This window comes from Aquarana catesbeiana, linkage group LG04 (assembly GCF_042186555.1).
Source record: "Aquarana catesbeiana isolate 2022-GZ linkage group LG04, ASM4218655v1, whole genome shotgun sequence".
NCBI classification, from domain to species: domain Eukaryota; kingdom Metazoa; phylum Chordata; class Amphibia; order Anura; family Ranidae; genus Aquarana; species Aquarana catesbeiana.
This window is the reverse complement of record NC_133327.1, coordinates 568,869,239-568,887,744: the sequence shown is the minus strand read 5'-3', so window position 1 is coordinate 568,887,744 and position 18,506 is coordinate 568,869,239. Positions and strand designations below refer to the sequence as shown.

The window sequence follows — 18,506 nt, the reverse complement described above, 5'->3', positions numbered from 1 at the left end:
ATGTGTGAGAGTAAAAGGGAAGGAATGGAGCAGAGAAGGGTATTATAAAATGCCTAAGTTGGATATAGTGGAAGTGTTGCCTCCTGTCTGGCAAAGACAGTATTTTCTAGGATAAAAACTATCTTACTTTAAAAATCAATTTAACCTGTATTGAAAAAAAAAAACACTGATTCCAGTTTGTCTTCCTTTTTTTTTTTTTTTTTTCTTTTCTGGCAGAGCACTTTTTTCCCCACTTTGAATTTAAAAATGACGCTGATCCATACAATGTAAAGCATTTTAAACACTGTATTGGATCAGATAAACTTAGATTGGATTTATTTTCATTCAATAAGTTTATATTATAATTTTTAACAGGATTACGTTCAAACAATAAAGAAATCGTAAATGTGGAGTAACAATTAGGAAGGTAATGAACTCGTCTCTAGAATTAACACAAAGTAGTTGTCAATTGCTGTTCAATCCCATGTTACACTATCATAACAAAGTATTAAATGATTACAGTATAGACAATGATGAAAAAGGTAAGTTTGCAAGTGACATAAATAGAGCATCTTAACAAGTATAACCTATTTTAGTTTCAGTTTGGGAGGGATATGTAAACATGTCTAACATTGGATAATGTGTGGAAGAAGGAAAATAAATGGAGACCAAAAAAGGGGGGCGTAGTTGGGGGGAATTCCAACCTTGCCAGTTTAAGTTTTTAGGGTTGTTTTATTGAATCAGACTGAATTTTTTTTAACAATAACTAATTTCTGCAAACTGATGCCTACTAAATTATTATATATAGGCTTCAATTTAATAGTCCTTGGCAGAAATACAAACCAGTATTTGCTGCATTGAATGTGTGGTTGCTTATGTACCAACCCCTGTCAATAAAGATGTTTAACATCTTCTATACTATTTTGATAGGTTTGACACCTTTATCATCATTGCTGCCCTTATTGCCACCATAGTCAACTCAGGACTGAAATCAGGTATGTGTCTCATGTATGCAGCTGGAACTTTGTTTAAATGGACTTTGCATATCGTTAATACAAAGTTTTCCTATCTGATATGCACTGTTTTGTTTAATTTTAATGCATATTGTCTTGTCAAGCAAGTGCTTATTAAAGCTAGTTTACTCTGCGTATACTGCTATCCTTCACTTAGTATTTATTGCCTGTAAGTTACAGACACAAAAATGGTTAAAAATGTATAGGGACACTTTTTTGTCTGTAGGAGGAGTCTTATTATAATTAGGGGACGGGGCAATCGTTTGTAGGTGTGACGCAGTGCGGGAAATAAAAATGCAGCACGCTGAGGCAAAAAATGGCCGTGGTTTAAGCTAAATATTGGGCGTGGCTTAAAGAGGCGTGACTCAAAATGGGTGTGGTTAGTCTGAGCTGAACGAGGGATGGAGGGAGAAAGAGAGAAAGAAAGGGATGTAGGGACAGCAGGCCAGATCCTACACCACAATAGAAATGTGTATTTCAGAAAGTTTAACAGTCAGCAGATAAAGATACTCCAAACACTTGGTGTTAGCGCTTCAATCATCCCAGCACCATGGTTGTTATGGTGTCAGGATGATTGAAGCACATTATTACATTGTAATATAAAATGAAAAAGTTCAACTCACCATAATGTAGAATCAGTGGAAGCCCTGAGCCTGTCCCTTGCCACATTGCCTGCCACCAGATGCCATCCCCAGCCGAGTCCCCCCTTACATCAGGCCTCCCCAGCCAAGTCCCCCCTTACATCAGGCCTCCCCAGCCGAGTCCCCCCTTACATCAGGCCTCCCCAACCAAGTCCCCCCTTACATCAGGCCTCCCCAACCGAGTCCCCCCGTACATCAGGCCTCCCCAACCGAGTCCCCCCTTACATCAGGCCTCCCCAGCCGAGTCCCCCCTTACATCAGGCCTCCCCAGCCGAGTCCCCCCTTACATCAGGCCTCCCCAGCCGTGTCCCCCCTTACATCAGGCCTCCCCAGCCGAGTCCCCCCTTACATCAGGCCTCCCCAGCCGAGTCCCCCCTTACATCAGGCCTCCCCAGCCGAGTCCCCCCTTACATCAGACCTCCCCAGCCGAGTCCCCCCTTACATCAGGCCTCCCCAGCCGAGTCCCCCCTTACATCAGGCCTCCCCAGCCGAGTCCCCCCTTACATCAGGCCTCCCCAAGTGGAGCAACCCCCCTTACATCAGGTATCCCCTAGCGGAAACTCTCCGCCGCCATTACAGAACACTAGAACAAAGTAAGAGGCAGAGTGAAACAGAATAGGCGGAGCGGGCCAGGTGGCTGCCAGTAGAAATTTTCCCACAACAGGTCACAGACAGACCGGCAGCCGGTCGGGGGGTGGGTGGCGCCGCAGCTCAATTTCTATTGGCAGCCACCTGGCCTCTTGTTTGTTCTCGGTGTTCTGGTCTTCTGTAAAATGGCGGTCGGTGGAGACAATGTCTCAAAATCGGGAAAACAAGGATTTCCCAGGAATCCCGAAAACCAGGAAAAAGGTCTGAATCCCGGGAAATTCGGGACAGTTGGCAAGTATGCATCAGAGCTGTGAATGAAGTTACATCATTTGCAGAGTCTGAAAGACTACAAAGGGGTGTTACAGACTCTGGTCACTGCGGAAAGGGGCTGTGGAAGGGACAGAGTCTATCAGCAGGATATACAGAATGTCACATGACACAAAGCCACAGTTAAACCCAGAATATCAAGGATCTGCAGACAAGAGAGCAACATAGTACAGAGGTATGATCTATGCTGGGATTGATCATTCCATTCAGTTCTAGTGAAAATAAACTTGAAGTTAAGCTTTAAGCACAAAGCCAAAATGCCAGCAAGATATAACCTGTTATGTACTATATTTGTAGGGACTGTGTAACATCGAGGGGCTGTATAATGTTAGTCTTTTTTATCTACTCCAGGTTATCATGCCAGGAACATGCTTCCTGTCCTATGATAACAACGCTCACTATACTGTATCTAAGGAGCAGCAGCATTGTCACCTTAGTACAGGAAATGTGTTAGGACTATAGAACATGGGCAGGTGTTCTATAGTTCTCAGAAATGGCTTGGATCAATACTAACTGAGAGTGCAGTACAGAAAGAAAAACTCAGCAAGTATATCAACTCACTGGATTTCTAACAAGATCAACAGTTTTTTATTTTTGTTGTGAACCAAATATTTTCAGTACAGTATATATCCAAAGAGCACAGAAATTGAGTTTTAAAGTGCAGAAAAATCAATCAAAAGCAATATTTAGCAAAAAATATAGAACATTTTTATTACATAGATATTATAAAACAATTTCTAAAATTCAGGCCATAACAACCCAATGATCAAGGTACAAAAGTGTGATTGCCTCTACATGTTTCACCACAAACGTGGCTTCTTCTGGAGCTTTTGTAGAACCTTGTTGTTTAATATTTACCACCTTTTACAATGATCTTAGTTCCAAATGATCCCCTAGACCCATCAAGAGGTTGTATGGGGAACGTCTGTGCCAAAAAAAGAAGAAAGCGGGGCATTGCCCTGCAATGACACCTAATGTTTGAAGCAGTTTTAACGAATCGATCAATCAAAAATTTCAAATCTTTTCTGTATATGTACTTCTGATGCCAACAAATTTTCAGGGTAATTATGCCATCTGAGCACTTTCCTTTTTCAATTCACCTCTGTTCCTTGGCTCAGTGTCAGTATGACACCACTTTAACCAGTGAAGGTTGAATAGTTTCAATATATCACAAGGGGTTAACCCTTTTGAACAAGTTAAGAGCCTCACCAGTAACATGGTACATGGCCACAGGCTAAGGCTAGCCTTTATACTGTTTAGTGTTTTTTGGTGTGTGTGTTTCTTCTTTTTTTCTAACAATCAGCAGTCAAATAGAAGATTCCTCTGGTGGATGGCGGCATCTCCCGTCAGCACATTTTATTCTGACAGTTGCACCTGCAATTTTAAGAAAACACTGATCAGCCACTGCAGTGGCTGATTGAGAAATGTTTTCCAGCTTGCCCCCTTGACAAAAGTCGATCAAACGACGTGACTTCTGTCAGGTGGGGGTGGTCACAAACTGATCAGAATGTGGTCGGTCCCTGCTGAATTTCAAACACTGTATATAGCCAGCTTTATGGTTTTAGGTGGCTTTTATTAATATTTACCTGGTGAGTTTATTTCTCTACAGGGAGTCAATACAACAGCCAGCAGATACTAGACATTGTCTTCATTCTACGGGTTCTCCGACTCATCAGGATCATTGACAGTATTCAAAGGTATCTATAGCTTCTGTCTACTGTATATGTTGGATACTCACATAGGCTGATGCATGCATATCATATATACCTTCTGTTTTAGTAAATTTTTATATCCAGGGCTGTAATAACCATTTAATGAGGATGCAACTTCCAAAGGGTAATGTACAATAATGTGGCATCATTTCAATCACGCCTCTTCTCAATCTCTAAAAAAGAAGGGGATATTGGAGTCAGCAACATTTAAAGGATAATAAAACATTAATATGGATTTAGAACATAGTGGAGCCAATGCAGAATGATCTGACCAATAACCAGCCAGGTGGTAATTTAGGCGTAGTATACCTTCCTGCTAGTCATCTTCCTTCAACATCACAACCTAAGCATTTGCAATCAGTTTTGTGTTTTGAAAGTAAAAGTGGACATTATGGGAGCAAACACAAGAATAACAAATCTCTATAAAGTTCAGATTTTAAATTTCAAATATATTTGCATGTATTGTATTGAAGCACGCTTCTGAAATAAAGGATTTGCATGCACTTCTCTTTTTCAGGTTTCGAGTCATCATGAATACGCTGATCAACATCCTACCCTCCATGCTGACATTTTGCGGTATTATTTTCGTACGTAGTTTTGTTTTGTTAACATTGTTAGCATTATCTCAACATAGGTAAAGCTTTTATTTTGTGTGCAATATCATAGATGTTTAACAATGGCCTGATATAATGTGCAGCAAAGGTATGTGGAGAATAAGCAGTGCAGCTGTTCCTTACCCCCGGTCACGTATCTATGTAGTTCCCAGGATATCAAACTTGAAATCTGATTGGCTGCTATAGGTAGCTTCCCCACAGTTTTCAAAATGTGTGCTTTTTCCTTGATCAACTTTTGTTCTTTTTTTAAGAAAATAGCTTGAGAATGTGTTTGTAAGAAAAATTTGTATTTTCTACATCCCCTCTGCAATGACTCAGTCTCTCAGTAGACATAATCAAAGATCTGTTTAAGAGACATACTACATGAGATGGTCAGAGACTGCAAACATTTTGGGAGCATGACCGGATGTGGGAGTGAGATGCTGTGAGTGTGTCTCTCCCCGCTCTGTCCTGAGATCCTGAGCTCCCTGGAGGGTTCCTACCTGGTCCGCTTTGCATGCCCGTGCTTTATGCGGCTCGTGCTGAGGTGGTGGACGGAACCCGAATGGAGCAGGAGGTGTTCCGCCTCCCCTCGGCCTGTGACGGGGGAGAAGGAGGCAGTGGAGGTAGCCATACAGCCACGCACGGAGGGACATGAGATCTCTCGAGAGAGGACGGAACACGCACAGTACAGTGCATTCAGCACAGGGCGGCTTACTGGATTATTCTGGGCTGCTTTCCAGCGCTGGTTGAGGATGAGAGAGCTGCTGAAGTTGAAGCCCTGTCTCTGAAGTGCAGGCCCGACTGGGCGGCCATGACAAGAAAGAAAGGTGAAGAGCGGCCACAACAGGAGAATGTGGGGTCCCAAGCAACACGCTCGGCAAAAGAAAAGGGGAACAAGACAGCACCAACAGCCAAGCTGGAGCAGTTCGCTCACACTGGAGCAGTTCGCTCACACTAGAGAAATGGTTCAAAGAAGTGTTTGGGAAGGACACCTTTTCGCCGCTCTTTGCAATAGAAAGAGCTCATAGAAACAAGGAAAAATACCCCCTAAATGGGACTTTAATAGACCACCAACTCTGTGATAAAAAATGTATCTTTAATAATATAGAATAAAAAGACGTGTGTCGTCTACACATACTGTAAATACATCAAACAGAAAAACAAAACATCAATACAAAAGTATAGATCATCATATGTACTCTCCAAGGGGTGGTGTACCCTGATACCCGACACGTTTCCAGTATTCTGATACCTTCATTATGGGTAGAGAGTTGGGTATATTTACATGTGTTTTAATTCCATTGGAATGATTCCATGTTCAGGGAGCACCAAAGGCTATTCAATCAAACAAAATGTTTTTTTTTTTGTTTTTAGCTACTTCAGCGAGTTCTTTTGAGGGGCTTAATTCACCATTATAGTTAATTTTTGTCCCATCTCATTATCGCATCGTAGTAGCTTAGCCTTTTCTTTCCTTATATTTTTTTTTTCTTTTTTTTTTTTTTCTTCCTTTTTTCCTTTTTTTTTCCCCTTTATTCAGTTATTATTTCCTTTCCTCTTCTCTTTCTCCAAGAGTTAACAAATCAATAAAAAGTAAGTACACAAACGTTCTCTTTCACAATAAGGTTAATAAATAATCAAAAAGTGAAGGCATATTGTGTTAAAAGGCAGTAAGATGAGTGATAAGAACAAAATGTTAACTGGACGCCAGACCACGATGATGGAAGATTTAAGGTGCACTCTGTTTCCAGCATCAGTATATGTTAATAAAGAATGGATGGGACAGATTGTCATTAAAGCTTAGAATGTGGGCTGCGTAACGGGCAGATAATATCCAAGCGTCCCTGGTTCAATGTGTCCTGTGGATATCAGGGTCCAGTGTCTGGCGTGCCTCCTCTGTGTCCAAGAGCTCATAGAGTTCCTTTTAGAGCCCCGTCATCGGGTGGTTATCCTAGGCCAATACTTCTGACATTTTTCAATTACAAAGATAAAGAGACCCTGTTGCAATGAGCCAGAGAGATGGGGAATATCCTTTACCACGGAGTTAGGATCTCGCTGTATCCAGATTACTCTCCAGACCTACAGAAGCGCAGAGCTGAGTATATAGCAAATAAATGCAATCTACAGAAATATAAAATCACGTATGCTTTTCTGTACCCAGCATGTCTACGAGTAACAGCCTTGGGGGGAACCCAGTTTTTTTACTGTCCGGTGAATGTGGTACAATGGCTGGAAGATGATAAGAACTTATAGACTGTTGCTTTATAGTCAAATCAAAATTTAAAAAATAATTATGGGTTTTATTCTTTTTTTTTTTTTTTTTCTTGGTCTATATGTTTTGCCTGCAGTCACAGGGTGTTTTACACCAGATAGAGGATGGAGTGGGGAGTTACACGAAGGTAGAAAGTACAATCTATGAGTGGGGTATCCAAGTGCTAAAGATGCTTTGGATGTATTTGATGCTGGTGGGGGGGGGAGTGAGAAGTGTGAAAAGGTGGGAGAAATAACAAAATTTTGCACATCACTCGATTGGTATGAGTGGATGGATTGGTATGGGAAACGGTCACTTATAAAGCCCTCGGGGCTAGCCAATAGGAGGGGGCTAGGTGGGGGGGAGGGGGGTAGAAAGGGGGGAGGGGGGAAGTGTACTAAAATTATTACAAATCATGCACAGGATTGGGATATAAATACAAATGGAGTAAGCTGGGCAGTATCACAAATTTTGAAAGTCGCAATAATACCAAAGCTTTCACCTGTAGATCAATCATGCGTAAATGATAATGAAGGTAGTATGACTCAAGGAGTAACCTTAGGAGGTTGGTCCTCTTCTTGGACATTTCCTCCGATTTCTCTCTTTCTATTTCTTCTTCTTCTTGTTTTTTTTCTTTATATTACTTTGTTTTTTGGATGCAGTCCAACACATTTAACATAGGCAGGCTCCTGGAATGTTGGGGGGTTGGGTGACCCAGTCACAGTCTTTTCCATACTGGAGACGTATGGAGTGGGCCTAATTTGCCTGCAGGAGATTCACCTGATGAAGGATACCATGACACAATTCCACAGCAAGAAATTTCAGTGTCAATACCATTTGGTTTACTCCTCTTATTCTAGGGGGGTGAGCATAATGGTGAGGAACAGGGTGCTTTTCTCCTGCGGGAAAATCAGTATAGACGAACGGGGTTGTTATGTTTTTGTCCATTGTTTAATAGAGAATAAGCCGTATGTGGTGGCAAATCTTTATTTTTCACCCTCCTTTTAGACTGGAGATCCTATATCGATTAATGGAATTTTTGGTGGATAAAGAAGGAATTCTGGTTATAGTAGTGGGGGACTTTAACAAGGTCCTTGATAAGAGACTAGATGGGTTCCCACCTGGGATGCAGTCAGATAGGGTGTCAGAGGTTCACCTACCCCAATTTTTGGAAGAGGTGGGATTGTATGATATCTGGAGAATCCGGCATCCAAAAGGGCAGCAGTATTCATGTTTCTCCAGTTCACACTCTACACTATCTAGAATAGATATGGTCATGGGGAATGGGGTAGCACTGCCGTTAGTAAAAAAATATAGTATACTGGCTAAGGGGGGTGTCGGACCACTCGCCTCTAGTGCTGACGGTGTATACAGGTGGAAAATGTCCCCAGAGAGATTGGAAAATAAGCCCATTTTGGCTGGAATTAATGGGGGAATCAGACAAGGTAATATCAAAATTAAAAGAATTTGTGGCACTTAACACAGGTACAGCACTGTTGGGGAACGCCATGAAGGCCTTTCTCAGGGGACTATTAATCCAGCAGGTGGCAAAGATTAAAAGGAGGTACAGGGATTGGGAGGAGAGCATTAGGAAAAAAGTGATAGTGACAGAAAAACAGTATGTGGAAGATCCAACCCTGGAGAAACAAAGGATGTGGCTTAATAAACAACAGGAGTATAAAATAGCTGTCACAAGGAAAGCAAAGAATAAGCGCCTCTTCCAGAAACAATGCGCTTTCGGTGAGGGGGAAAATTTGGGCCGTATGTTAGCGCTTTTTGGTTAAAACTAATAGCCCCCCATCTGCAATTTCTGCGGTTAGGACACTAGGGGGAGAGATCTCCTTTCAGACACCCGTGATCATAGACACATTCAGGCAATACTATGCAAATCTGTAAAAATCAAGACGGGAGGAGGAGGTTGGAGAAATGGATAACTTTTTTAGGAGTATAGAAGTTTCAGAGAGCGACAGAGGTAAGATGGAGGCCCCTATAACTCTAGAGGAGTTGCAGCAGGCAGTAGCCGGGATGAATAACCAAAAGTCCCCCGGGCCAAATGGACTTCCAATAGAAATTTACAAGCGGTATGGAGAGGTGTTACTCCCAGAGTTGAATGGATAAAAGAAAAGATTACTGCGCTATCAAAGAACAAGAAAGCAGCTACATACGAATGTGACAAAAATTCATGAATAGAAGTGGCTTCAAAATGTAGCGCTGGTGAACAAATACTATAAAGCTGTGCAGACATATGAAGTACATATATAATGCTATATAAGTGTAAATAAGTCCCAGTAATAAACAATACAGATCAATATTGAATCCAAAATGAGTGGATCAGGCAAACTCATGATGGATAAGATATATAAAAAGAAAAAAGGGCTCCCAATGGTGCAGATCAAAAAACAAATCGGGTATTTTCATAAAACAAGCATACAATTAAAAATGTGATCACAGATAAAACAAAGCAATGTGGAGAGCGGAAAAACCAAGCCCCGGAGTAGGAGTAGGGCTTGGTTTGTTTTTTGATCTGCACCATTGGGAGCCCTTTTTTCTTTTTATATCCATCATGAGTTTGCCTGATCCACTCATTTGGCCATCCATGGTCCACGGTTCAGTTCTGTCGTTCTAATTATATTGGGAGAATACCAGATCATCGTGGACATCGGTGTTTGTTCCAGTCCCCTTACCGGATACTGCAGGATTCCTTTGGATCGCTCCTGTTACACTGAGACGTCCGTTATCCATGCCTGTTTGATCTGGTGTCGCTGACATCCAGGTCCAATGATTCCGGTAAGAGTACCCATTTACTTTCTTCTGTGGTATTTGCCGATAATATCATACCTGGTGTTTCTGACTCCTTATAAGAAGAAAATCCCCATTTGTGGTGCCCTTGACTCCCTCTATGAACATTCCTTCACTTGTGGTGTACCCATAACCCTTTAGGACTGACCTTTTTTGGATTCAATATTGATCTGTATTGTTTATTATTGGGACTTATTTACACTTATATAGCATTATATATGTACTTCATATGTCTGCACAGCTTTATAGTATTATTTGTTCACTAGCGCTACATTTTTATCTACTCCCAGATTTACTAAAGACATTGGGTGGGGCAGCAGTAGAGGGGAGGCTGCCCTCCTCAATAACGGAGGCTACGATTATAGTATTGCAGAAGGATGGAAAAGATCAGCTGGATACATTTTCTTATAGGCCGATATCATTATTTTGCTCCAATGTTAAAATATTGGCAAGGGTGTTGGCAGCCAGGGTGAATAAATGTATCCAAAATCTTATACATCCAGATCAAACTGGATTTATCCCCAATAGATCCACCAGTATTAACATTAGGAGGGTATACCTAAACCTGCAGAACCCGAGTGGGACTATCTGTGGCGGGCTTTGGAGATATTTGGGTTTGGGTCCACCTTCATTGGATGGGTTAAAAACACTCTATAATGCTCCAAGTGCCAAGATGAAATTCAATAATGTACACTCTGAGTTGATTCAGCTTGAGAGAGAGAAGAGACCTTATCGCCCTTGCTTTTTGCTCTTGCGATGGAGCCATTAGCAATTGCGATTAGATCAGCAACAGAGGGATGCAGGGGTTCCAGAGGAAGTTGGGGGAGGATAAGATTGCCTTATATACAGACAATATCCAGTTTCTTCTTGGCGACACTGAGTCATCTTTAACTGCGGCAATTAACATACTTGAGGAATTCGGACGGTTTTCGGGCCTGGTAATAAACTGGGAAAAATTTGCACTTTTGCTGGTTGATCCATTAAGAAATTCTATACCGTTTGGAATACCTCAATTAAAAGTGGTGGAGAGTATGAAGTATTTTGGCATATGGTTAATGAGGGAACCAAATAAATCCATTAGCAATAATTTAGTCCCACTCCTGCTCAAATTTAAGCGCAAAAGCGACATTTGGAGCCGCCTCCCCTTTTGTGTAGCGGGACGAAATAATTTGGTCAAAATGATTTGGATGCTGCAATTATTGTGTTTGCTGCATAACTCACCAGTCTGGATAGGTAAGGAATGGTTTAAGAAAATTGAGTCCCTTTTCATGGAATTAATCTGGAAGAAGGGCCAGGCCAGGATTAGTTTGCAAACACTGCAGTTACCAACAAATGAGGGAGAAATGGCTGTCCCACACCCTCACAGCTATTTTTTAGCCGCCCAATTGCAGCATCTGGGGGGTGTATCATCCCAGGAGGGGGGGATGCCAGTTATAGAATGATGTTACAGGGAGCTCGACATAACACTGTAATAGAAGCATTGGAAGTAGACTCTTTTCCCCTTAGGAGTCCTACATTAAAGTTGGTTATAAAGGTATGGCAGTTAGTCAAGACAGTAATGGGGTATAAGTGGGTAACAGACTACGCCCCCCATTTGGAATAACAAACATCTGCAATAACTAGTGCCCATGGGGAAGATCAATGAATGGGAAGAGCAGGGTATAGGACAGCTAGCCCAACTGTATGAGGGAAACACGTTGAAATCATTTGCAGAATTAAGAAGAGAGTACGGTATACCAAACCAAATTTTACAAGTACCTTCAAATTAGACATGCTTTGCATGCTCAGTTTAAAACGCAAGTAGTGGAATGGAGTAGGACCCCCCTTCTTCAAAGGTTAATCAAGTCAGGAATATCTTTGTACAGCACTACAAGCCACGTAATACTTACCGTTTTAAAGAACAACTGCCAAATTTTGCAGTGAATATTGAGTTTGTGGAATTGGTGTAAAATCCATCAGTCTGAAAAGTTTAATTTCCCTTTCTACCAATAGTCAATATTTTTTTTATTTTACAAATCTTAAAAACAGTGCTTGGACGTTTTCTGAGTCTTGATGTAGTGTTTGTGTGTGTGTGTGTGTACATAAATAGAGTAAGTTTCTGTTTTTTTGTTTTTTTTTCAGTATGTTAATCTTGTTTTTCTTTATCGTACATCATGGGACACAGAGCCTTAAGTAATTACTTAATGGGTTATAAGCTACCTTCAGGTGTTGACACTGGTAAACCCAATCAAGGAAGTTTACTCCCTATATAACCCCTTCTCCTTCCAGGAGCACAGCAGTTTTTTCACCAGTGTCTAAAGGTGCTGGTTACGAGTGAAGATGTGCTCTGAGGAACTCCAGGAGGGATCCATGCTGGATTTAAATAGCCTCCATACTCCAGATCCATCCAAAGTGCCATTGAGGCCTAAAGGAATGGTACCTGGGGCCTCGTATCCGAAGCATGAGGTTTTGCCTGTACTGCCTCTTTGTAGGGCTGGACCCCAGGACCCCAGGGCTTAGGTCTTGTTACAATACCTTAACTTCCTGATGGGCTGCTTTACAGCTCCAGGGCAGTTGGAACCCTGTTTTAGGAACCCAGTCCTTGAAGGTTTGCTACACAGCCCACCATGATGGGTGAAGGTTGGATTGTTTGTTAATTCAGCAAGCCTGCGGCAAGGATAAGGTAAGGGAAGAAACTTGGGTATTAAAAATATCTATGTATTTATTCCATTTGGAAAAAAATTTTGTCATGCCTTAATTCTCCACTAGAGGGAGTCTATGCACATACCTTACTCTGTTGTCTTCACTGTAAGCTCAGTCTGTGCCTGGTTGCAGCAGCGTGTAGAGGGAGACTCTGCAAGGTAAGGGAAAGCTGCAAAAGTGCTTTCTTGGGACCAGAGGGTTAGGGGGACAGCAGCATGCAGTTTGGGGGCCCCGCTAATACCACCAATCTTTTACTGTGGCTGTTTTTTTACTATGTTTGTGCCTGCTGCTGCTGAATGGTCTCTGATAAATACCACAGCTGTGACAGTCTCTCCTCGGCTGATGAGGAAGGGACAAGCAGCCTGCAACACAAGGACACGAGCTGTGGGACACATATGGGTTGCAAAACTGGCATTCCTAATACAGGAACGACACTCTTTTTCCAGCACTAGGCTGAACTGTATAGCGGCTTTAAAAGTCATGACTATTTTCAGCAATTAAATGCAAATTTGTATAGTGCCTCTGTTTTTGTACTTAGGACTATGCCTGCCAAAAAAGACACTACAAAAACCAAAAAGATACTAAAGGTTTCACCCCCTGGCATTAGGATCTCGAGTCGCATTTCCACGCTGTCATCCTCGCCTGAATTACCAGTTATGGCAAGCCAGGGTGAGCCATTGTAACAAATTGATGGTGCAGCTGCTTCTCACATCTCAGCCCCTGTATACATGACTGAAGATGTCCTTTCCTCCTCCCTGCAGGGTCTGGAAGGAAGATTAGCGGCTTTAATCACAACCTCCATTAAAAAGGATAGGAAGTGCGCTAGATCCCCTTCCCCCACTTCAGAACCTTTGCAAGGGGAACAATGGGCACAGGATGAGGTGTTACCCTCAGTCGATCAGAAGGATAAGCAAACCAATGATTCCTCTGTGGAGGTAACAATGGTAGGTGAACCTTTTTCAGCCTCTCAATCTGAGAAATTGCTGATACAAACTCTTACAGAGATGGTTCGTTCTACTTTCATGCTACCCCTAACGGAGTCTGCTGAAAGCTCAGCTTCTTCCTTAGGTTCCTTAAAACCTTCTCATCCTTTGCATGCATTTCCTGCACATACATTACTAGAAAAGCTTATTTTTGCTGAATGGGATCACCCAGATAAGCATTTTCTCCCTCCTAAGAGATTTTCAATTCTCTATCCTTTGGAGGAGAAATTTTCCAAAAAATGGAAAGTGGCAGCAATTGACGCTGCGATTTCCAATGTGAATAGTAGCCTAACTTGTCCTGTAGACAATGCACAGATGCTTAAGGATCCAACAGATAAAAAGTTGGAATCCCTGCTAAAATCTTCCTTTTCCTTGGCAGGTGCCGCTACTCAGCCTGTAGTTACTGCGATAGGCGTCTGCCAATCCCTAAAGGACCAATTTAAACAGGTCCTTAGAGAGCTTTCTGCACAACAAGCTCGGGATTTGGCTGAACTACCAAAGGCATTATGCTTTGCCATAGATGCCATTAAAGATTCTATTCACCAGGCATCCCTGCTGAAAGGAAAATCCTTCAGACCAATCATCTCGAAAGTGGTAGGAAAGAAGCTTGCCCATCAATATCCTAGAGATTCAGGCAGTACGTCTGGCTCTAAGGGCCTGGACTTTCAGGTTACGGAATTCCCCTGTCAGGATTCAATCCGACAATGCCACAGCTGTGGCCTATATCAAACACCAAGGGGGCACCAGAAGTCTCTCAGCTCAGAGAGAGGTGAACCATATTCTAACTTGGGCAGAAAGGAATGTTCCGTGCCTTTCAACAGTCTTCATTCCGACAGTAGAAAATTGGCAGGTGGACTAAAGTCACCAGCAGTTATTCCCGGGGAAATGGTCTCTTCACCCTGACATATTTCGGGCTGTTTTCCAAAGATGAGGGACTCCGGACGTAGATCTTCTAGCGTTCAACATGAAGTTGGTCAACTTTCTGGCCAGAACAAGGATCCACTCGCATGCGGAACGGATGTGTTGGTGACCCCATGGGATCAGTTCTCACTGATCTATGCATTCCTCCCTATTCAGTTGCTGCCTCGACTTCTTTGCAGGATAAAACTGGAAAGGAAGCTGATAATTCTGGTGGCACCAGCATTGCCCAGAAAGTCATGATATGCAGAAATCGTAAGGATGGCAGTGGAGGGCCCATGGTCCCTCCCACTATGGCCAGATCTGCTCTCACAGGGACAGATATTCCATCCTTCCTTATGGTCTCTAAATTTAACAGCTTGGTTATTGAAACCCACATTCTGAAGAAACATGGGCTCTCCGGGTCAGTTATCTCTACCCTGATTAATTGCAAGGAAGTCACCTTCCAGTACTATATATTAGAGTCTGGCGGGCTTATGTTACCTGGTGTGAATCTAAGGGTTGGCACCCTCGGAGGTATATCATAGGCAGAATTCTTGCCTTTCTACAATTAGGGGTAGAAATTAAATTGGCCTTAAGTACTATTAAAGGCCAAGTCTCAGCTTTAGGTCTTCAGCTTTTTAGGTCTTATTTAAAAGACCACTTGCTACTTATTCTTTAGTTCAGGGCTATATACAGGGTATATACAAGGGGTGACACGGCTTAATCCGCCCATCAGACCTCCCTTGAACCCTTGGGACTTAAACTTAGTTTTGTCTGTGTTACAAAAACAGCCATTTGAACCGATACAACCTATTCCCCTAGTCCTTCTGACAAGGAAGTTGGTATTTTTGGTTGCTATATCCTCAGCAAGGAGGGTTTCAGAATTGGCTGCTCTTTCTTGTAAAGAGTCAAATTTGATTTTACATGAGGACAGAGTGGTGTTACGCCCTCGTCCAGGCTTTTTGCCAAAAGTAATTTCAGGTTTTCACCTGAACCAAGATATTGTCCTGCCATCGTTTTTTCCAAAACCATGTTCCAGGGAAGAAAAGTCACTACATTGTCTTCATGTGGTGAGAGCAGTGAAAATCTATTTAAAGGCAACTGCTCAGATTCGTAAGACTGATGTCTTATTTATTCAGCCAGAAGGTCCTAAGAAAGGACAGGAAGTGTCGAAAATCCACTGTTGCTAAGTGAATTCGGCAAGTGATAATTCAACCTTATGATTTAAGGGGTAAGATTCCCCCGTTTCAAGCTAATATGCATTCTACCAGGTCTGTTAGTGCTTCTTGGGCAGTGCGTCATCAGGCCTCCATGGCTCAGATCTGTAAGGCCGCAACTTGGTCTTCAGTTCATACATTCACAAAATTTTATCAGGTGGATGTAAGGAGGTATGAGGATTTAGACTTCGGGCGCAGTGTGCTGCAAGCAGCAGTATAGATCCTCAAGTCTGGGTGTACCCTGCGGGTTGTTTCTCCAACCCCTCAAGTGGCATTGCTATGGGATGTCCCATTAAGTAATTACTTAATGCTCTATGTCCCATGATGTACAATAAAGAAAATAGGATTTTTATTACAGCTTACCTGTAAAATCCTTTTCTTGGAGTACATCATGGGACACAGAGGTCCCTCCCCTTTTCTTTGGGATTTAAGTATATTGCTTTGCTACAAAAACGGATGTGCTCCTGGAAGGAGACGGGGTTATATAGGGAGTAAACTTCCTTGATTGGGTTTACCAGTGTCAACACCTGAAGGTAGCTTATAACCCATTAAGTAATTACTTAAGGCTCTGTGTCCCATGATGTACTCCAAAAAAAGGATTTTACAGGTAAGCTGTAATAAAAATCTATTATGTCTCCATAGGTTATATATTATGTGTTTGCCATTATTGGAATGGAAGTCTTCAAGGACAAAATTCGTTTCTTTCCTGAAAATTCCACAGACCCTTCTGCACTCGAGTGTGGAGCCATCGTCTTGAGGGACTCTGCTTTTGCTAAAAGCAAGTACTGCAAAAATAACTTCAATAACATAGGATACGCATTCATTGTATTAGTGGAGCTGACTGTTGTCAACCAGTGGCATAATATCCTTTTATTATGAATGCGTTTAAAGCTGAAATTTTAAACTGCTTATATTTTGCCATCCCTGGTTCCTCCTTACCCCCTCATTAACATGCTAAAACCTTTCCATTTTCATTACATACCTTATTTTAAACCCAGTAATGTCACCACTGGATCTCTGTGCATGGCTGGTGGGAGGTTCCAGCAGAGTGCTGTACTTCTCTCAAGAGCTCCGCGCCCCAATGAAAGCAGTGTGCTGGCTCTTAGGGAATAGTTATGTCAGTATCAAAATGCCTTGATGAGTTCCTAGGCACGCTGTATTTGCACTGTTACACCCACATGTGATGCTGAGCCTCTGTGATTTAAAAAACTGAAATTCAATGAATGAAAGATACAGACCAGGAACCGTAAGGCTGGCGAGGTAAGTTCTAGATAATGCTTGATGTCCTTCAGCCAAAAAGTGAGGTGGGCTGACCTTCTTCAGCTTCTAATTCACACTGTGAGAAGCTATGAGTGTGCAATCAAATCAGAGTAAGCAATTTCAATACATGAGTAACCTGTACAAGTGTGAGAGTAAAGCGGAGTATAGTGGGGGGGGGGGGGGGGGGGTTTGAGGGGGGGGGGGGTTCAGCCAGTGGGCTGAATATATATAAAACCAAATGGATTCCCTTATCCACATAAGTGTAGTGGATGGAGGAATCATCCCCACTGCAATATTGTCTTCTGACAGTGGGGATTCTCTGCAGTCAGAATACACCTATCGGTGACTGCAACCGCTGATGATTAAAGTTTTTTCCAGCGTGGCCATTGATCTACTGGTCAACTTCTGTCAAACAGGGAAGGCCACACAGCTCTAAAACCAGCTGGTCCCTGCTGAACTGGCCACATTTTAATCTGCCTGTACATTCCTTTAGGTTATAATTCAGCTATAAAGGCTGAGTGAGATGCTGTTTGACATTAGAGTTGTTCTAAAAGATACAGTAGTGATTGGTTAATGCTTTCTAACCTTCTTCAGCATTGTCTGTTGGTATCTTTATAGTACCCTTACAGCTCTTGAAACAATGCTTCATTCCTCCTATATTGTGATGGCATTAAACTCAATTGTATCATGTATGCCAGCATGCCTTTGGTATGTCATAGGGAAAAGCAAAGAAAGTGTGGAAAGAGGTAAATTATTGCTTTTTGCATGACAATATTGTAAAATGGCCCGGACAGATTTGTTGGTACCCATAGAAAAAGATCAAAAATAATTAGACCATAGTGAAATTTTCAAGTAATTAGCATCAGACATGTCTTCTATCTTGTAATCGGTCAGTCAGCCTTTTTAATGAACAATAATAATTACTCTGCTGAACTCCACTGAACATAGACCACAGAAAGCAAAGCAGAGTTGTGTGAGGAGATCAGAAAGAAAATGATAGAACAGCATGTCAAAGGTGTAGGCTATAAGGCTATCTCCAAGCAGCTTGATGCTCCTATGACTACAGTTGCAAATATAAAGATGTTTAAGACCCATGCGAGTGTAGCCAACCACCCCTGAAAATGGCTACAGGAAGAAGATTGACCCCATATGTGAACAGAAGCTGAATGGTAGACAAAGAACAAAGGAAAACTTCCCAAGAGATACAAAGCTGAACCCCAAAATCAAGATACATGAGGGTCTGATCGCACTATCCATCCCTTTTTGCGTGGGCTCAAAGAAAGAAGACCCAGGAGGACTTGACTATTCAAAGAAAAAAAACAAAGCCTGACTGGAATCTGCCAAAGCATATTGACAAGCCACAATGCTTCTGGGAAAAAGTCCTTTGGACAAATTAGACATAAATGTAATATTTTGGCAAGTCGCAACAGCTGTGTTCACCAATGAAAAAAAAATTAAGCTGTGCCTACTGTGAAACATGGAAGAGGTTTAGTTATATTTTGGAGCTGTCATGCTGTGTCTGGCACAGGGTGCCATGAAAATGTGCATGGCACATTAAAAA

General features: G+C 42.1%; 1 protein-coding gene across 1 annotated transcript in view; it reads left to right on the top strand.

Annotated features, from left to right (window-relative positions):
• Positions 1 to 18,506, top strand: part of LOC141140656 (two pore channel protein 1-like) — a 94,105-nt gene that overhangs the window by 46,541 nt on the left and 29,058 nt on the right. Inside the window, exons 12-15 of the mRNA XM_073628053.1 lie at positions 910 to 974; positions 4,158 to 4,245; positions 4,778 to 4,847; positions 16,328 to 16,547. Of these exons, the coding sequence (XP_073484154.1) occupies positions 910 to 974; positions 4,158 to 4,245; positions 4,778 to 4,847; positions 16,328 to 16,547 (443 nt within the window). The remainder of the gene's footprint in view (positions 1 to 909; positions 975 to 4,157; positions 4,246 to 4,777; positions 4,848 to 16,327; positions 16,548 to 18,506) is intronic.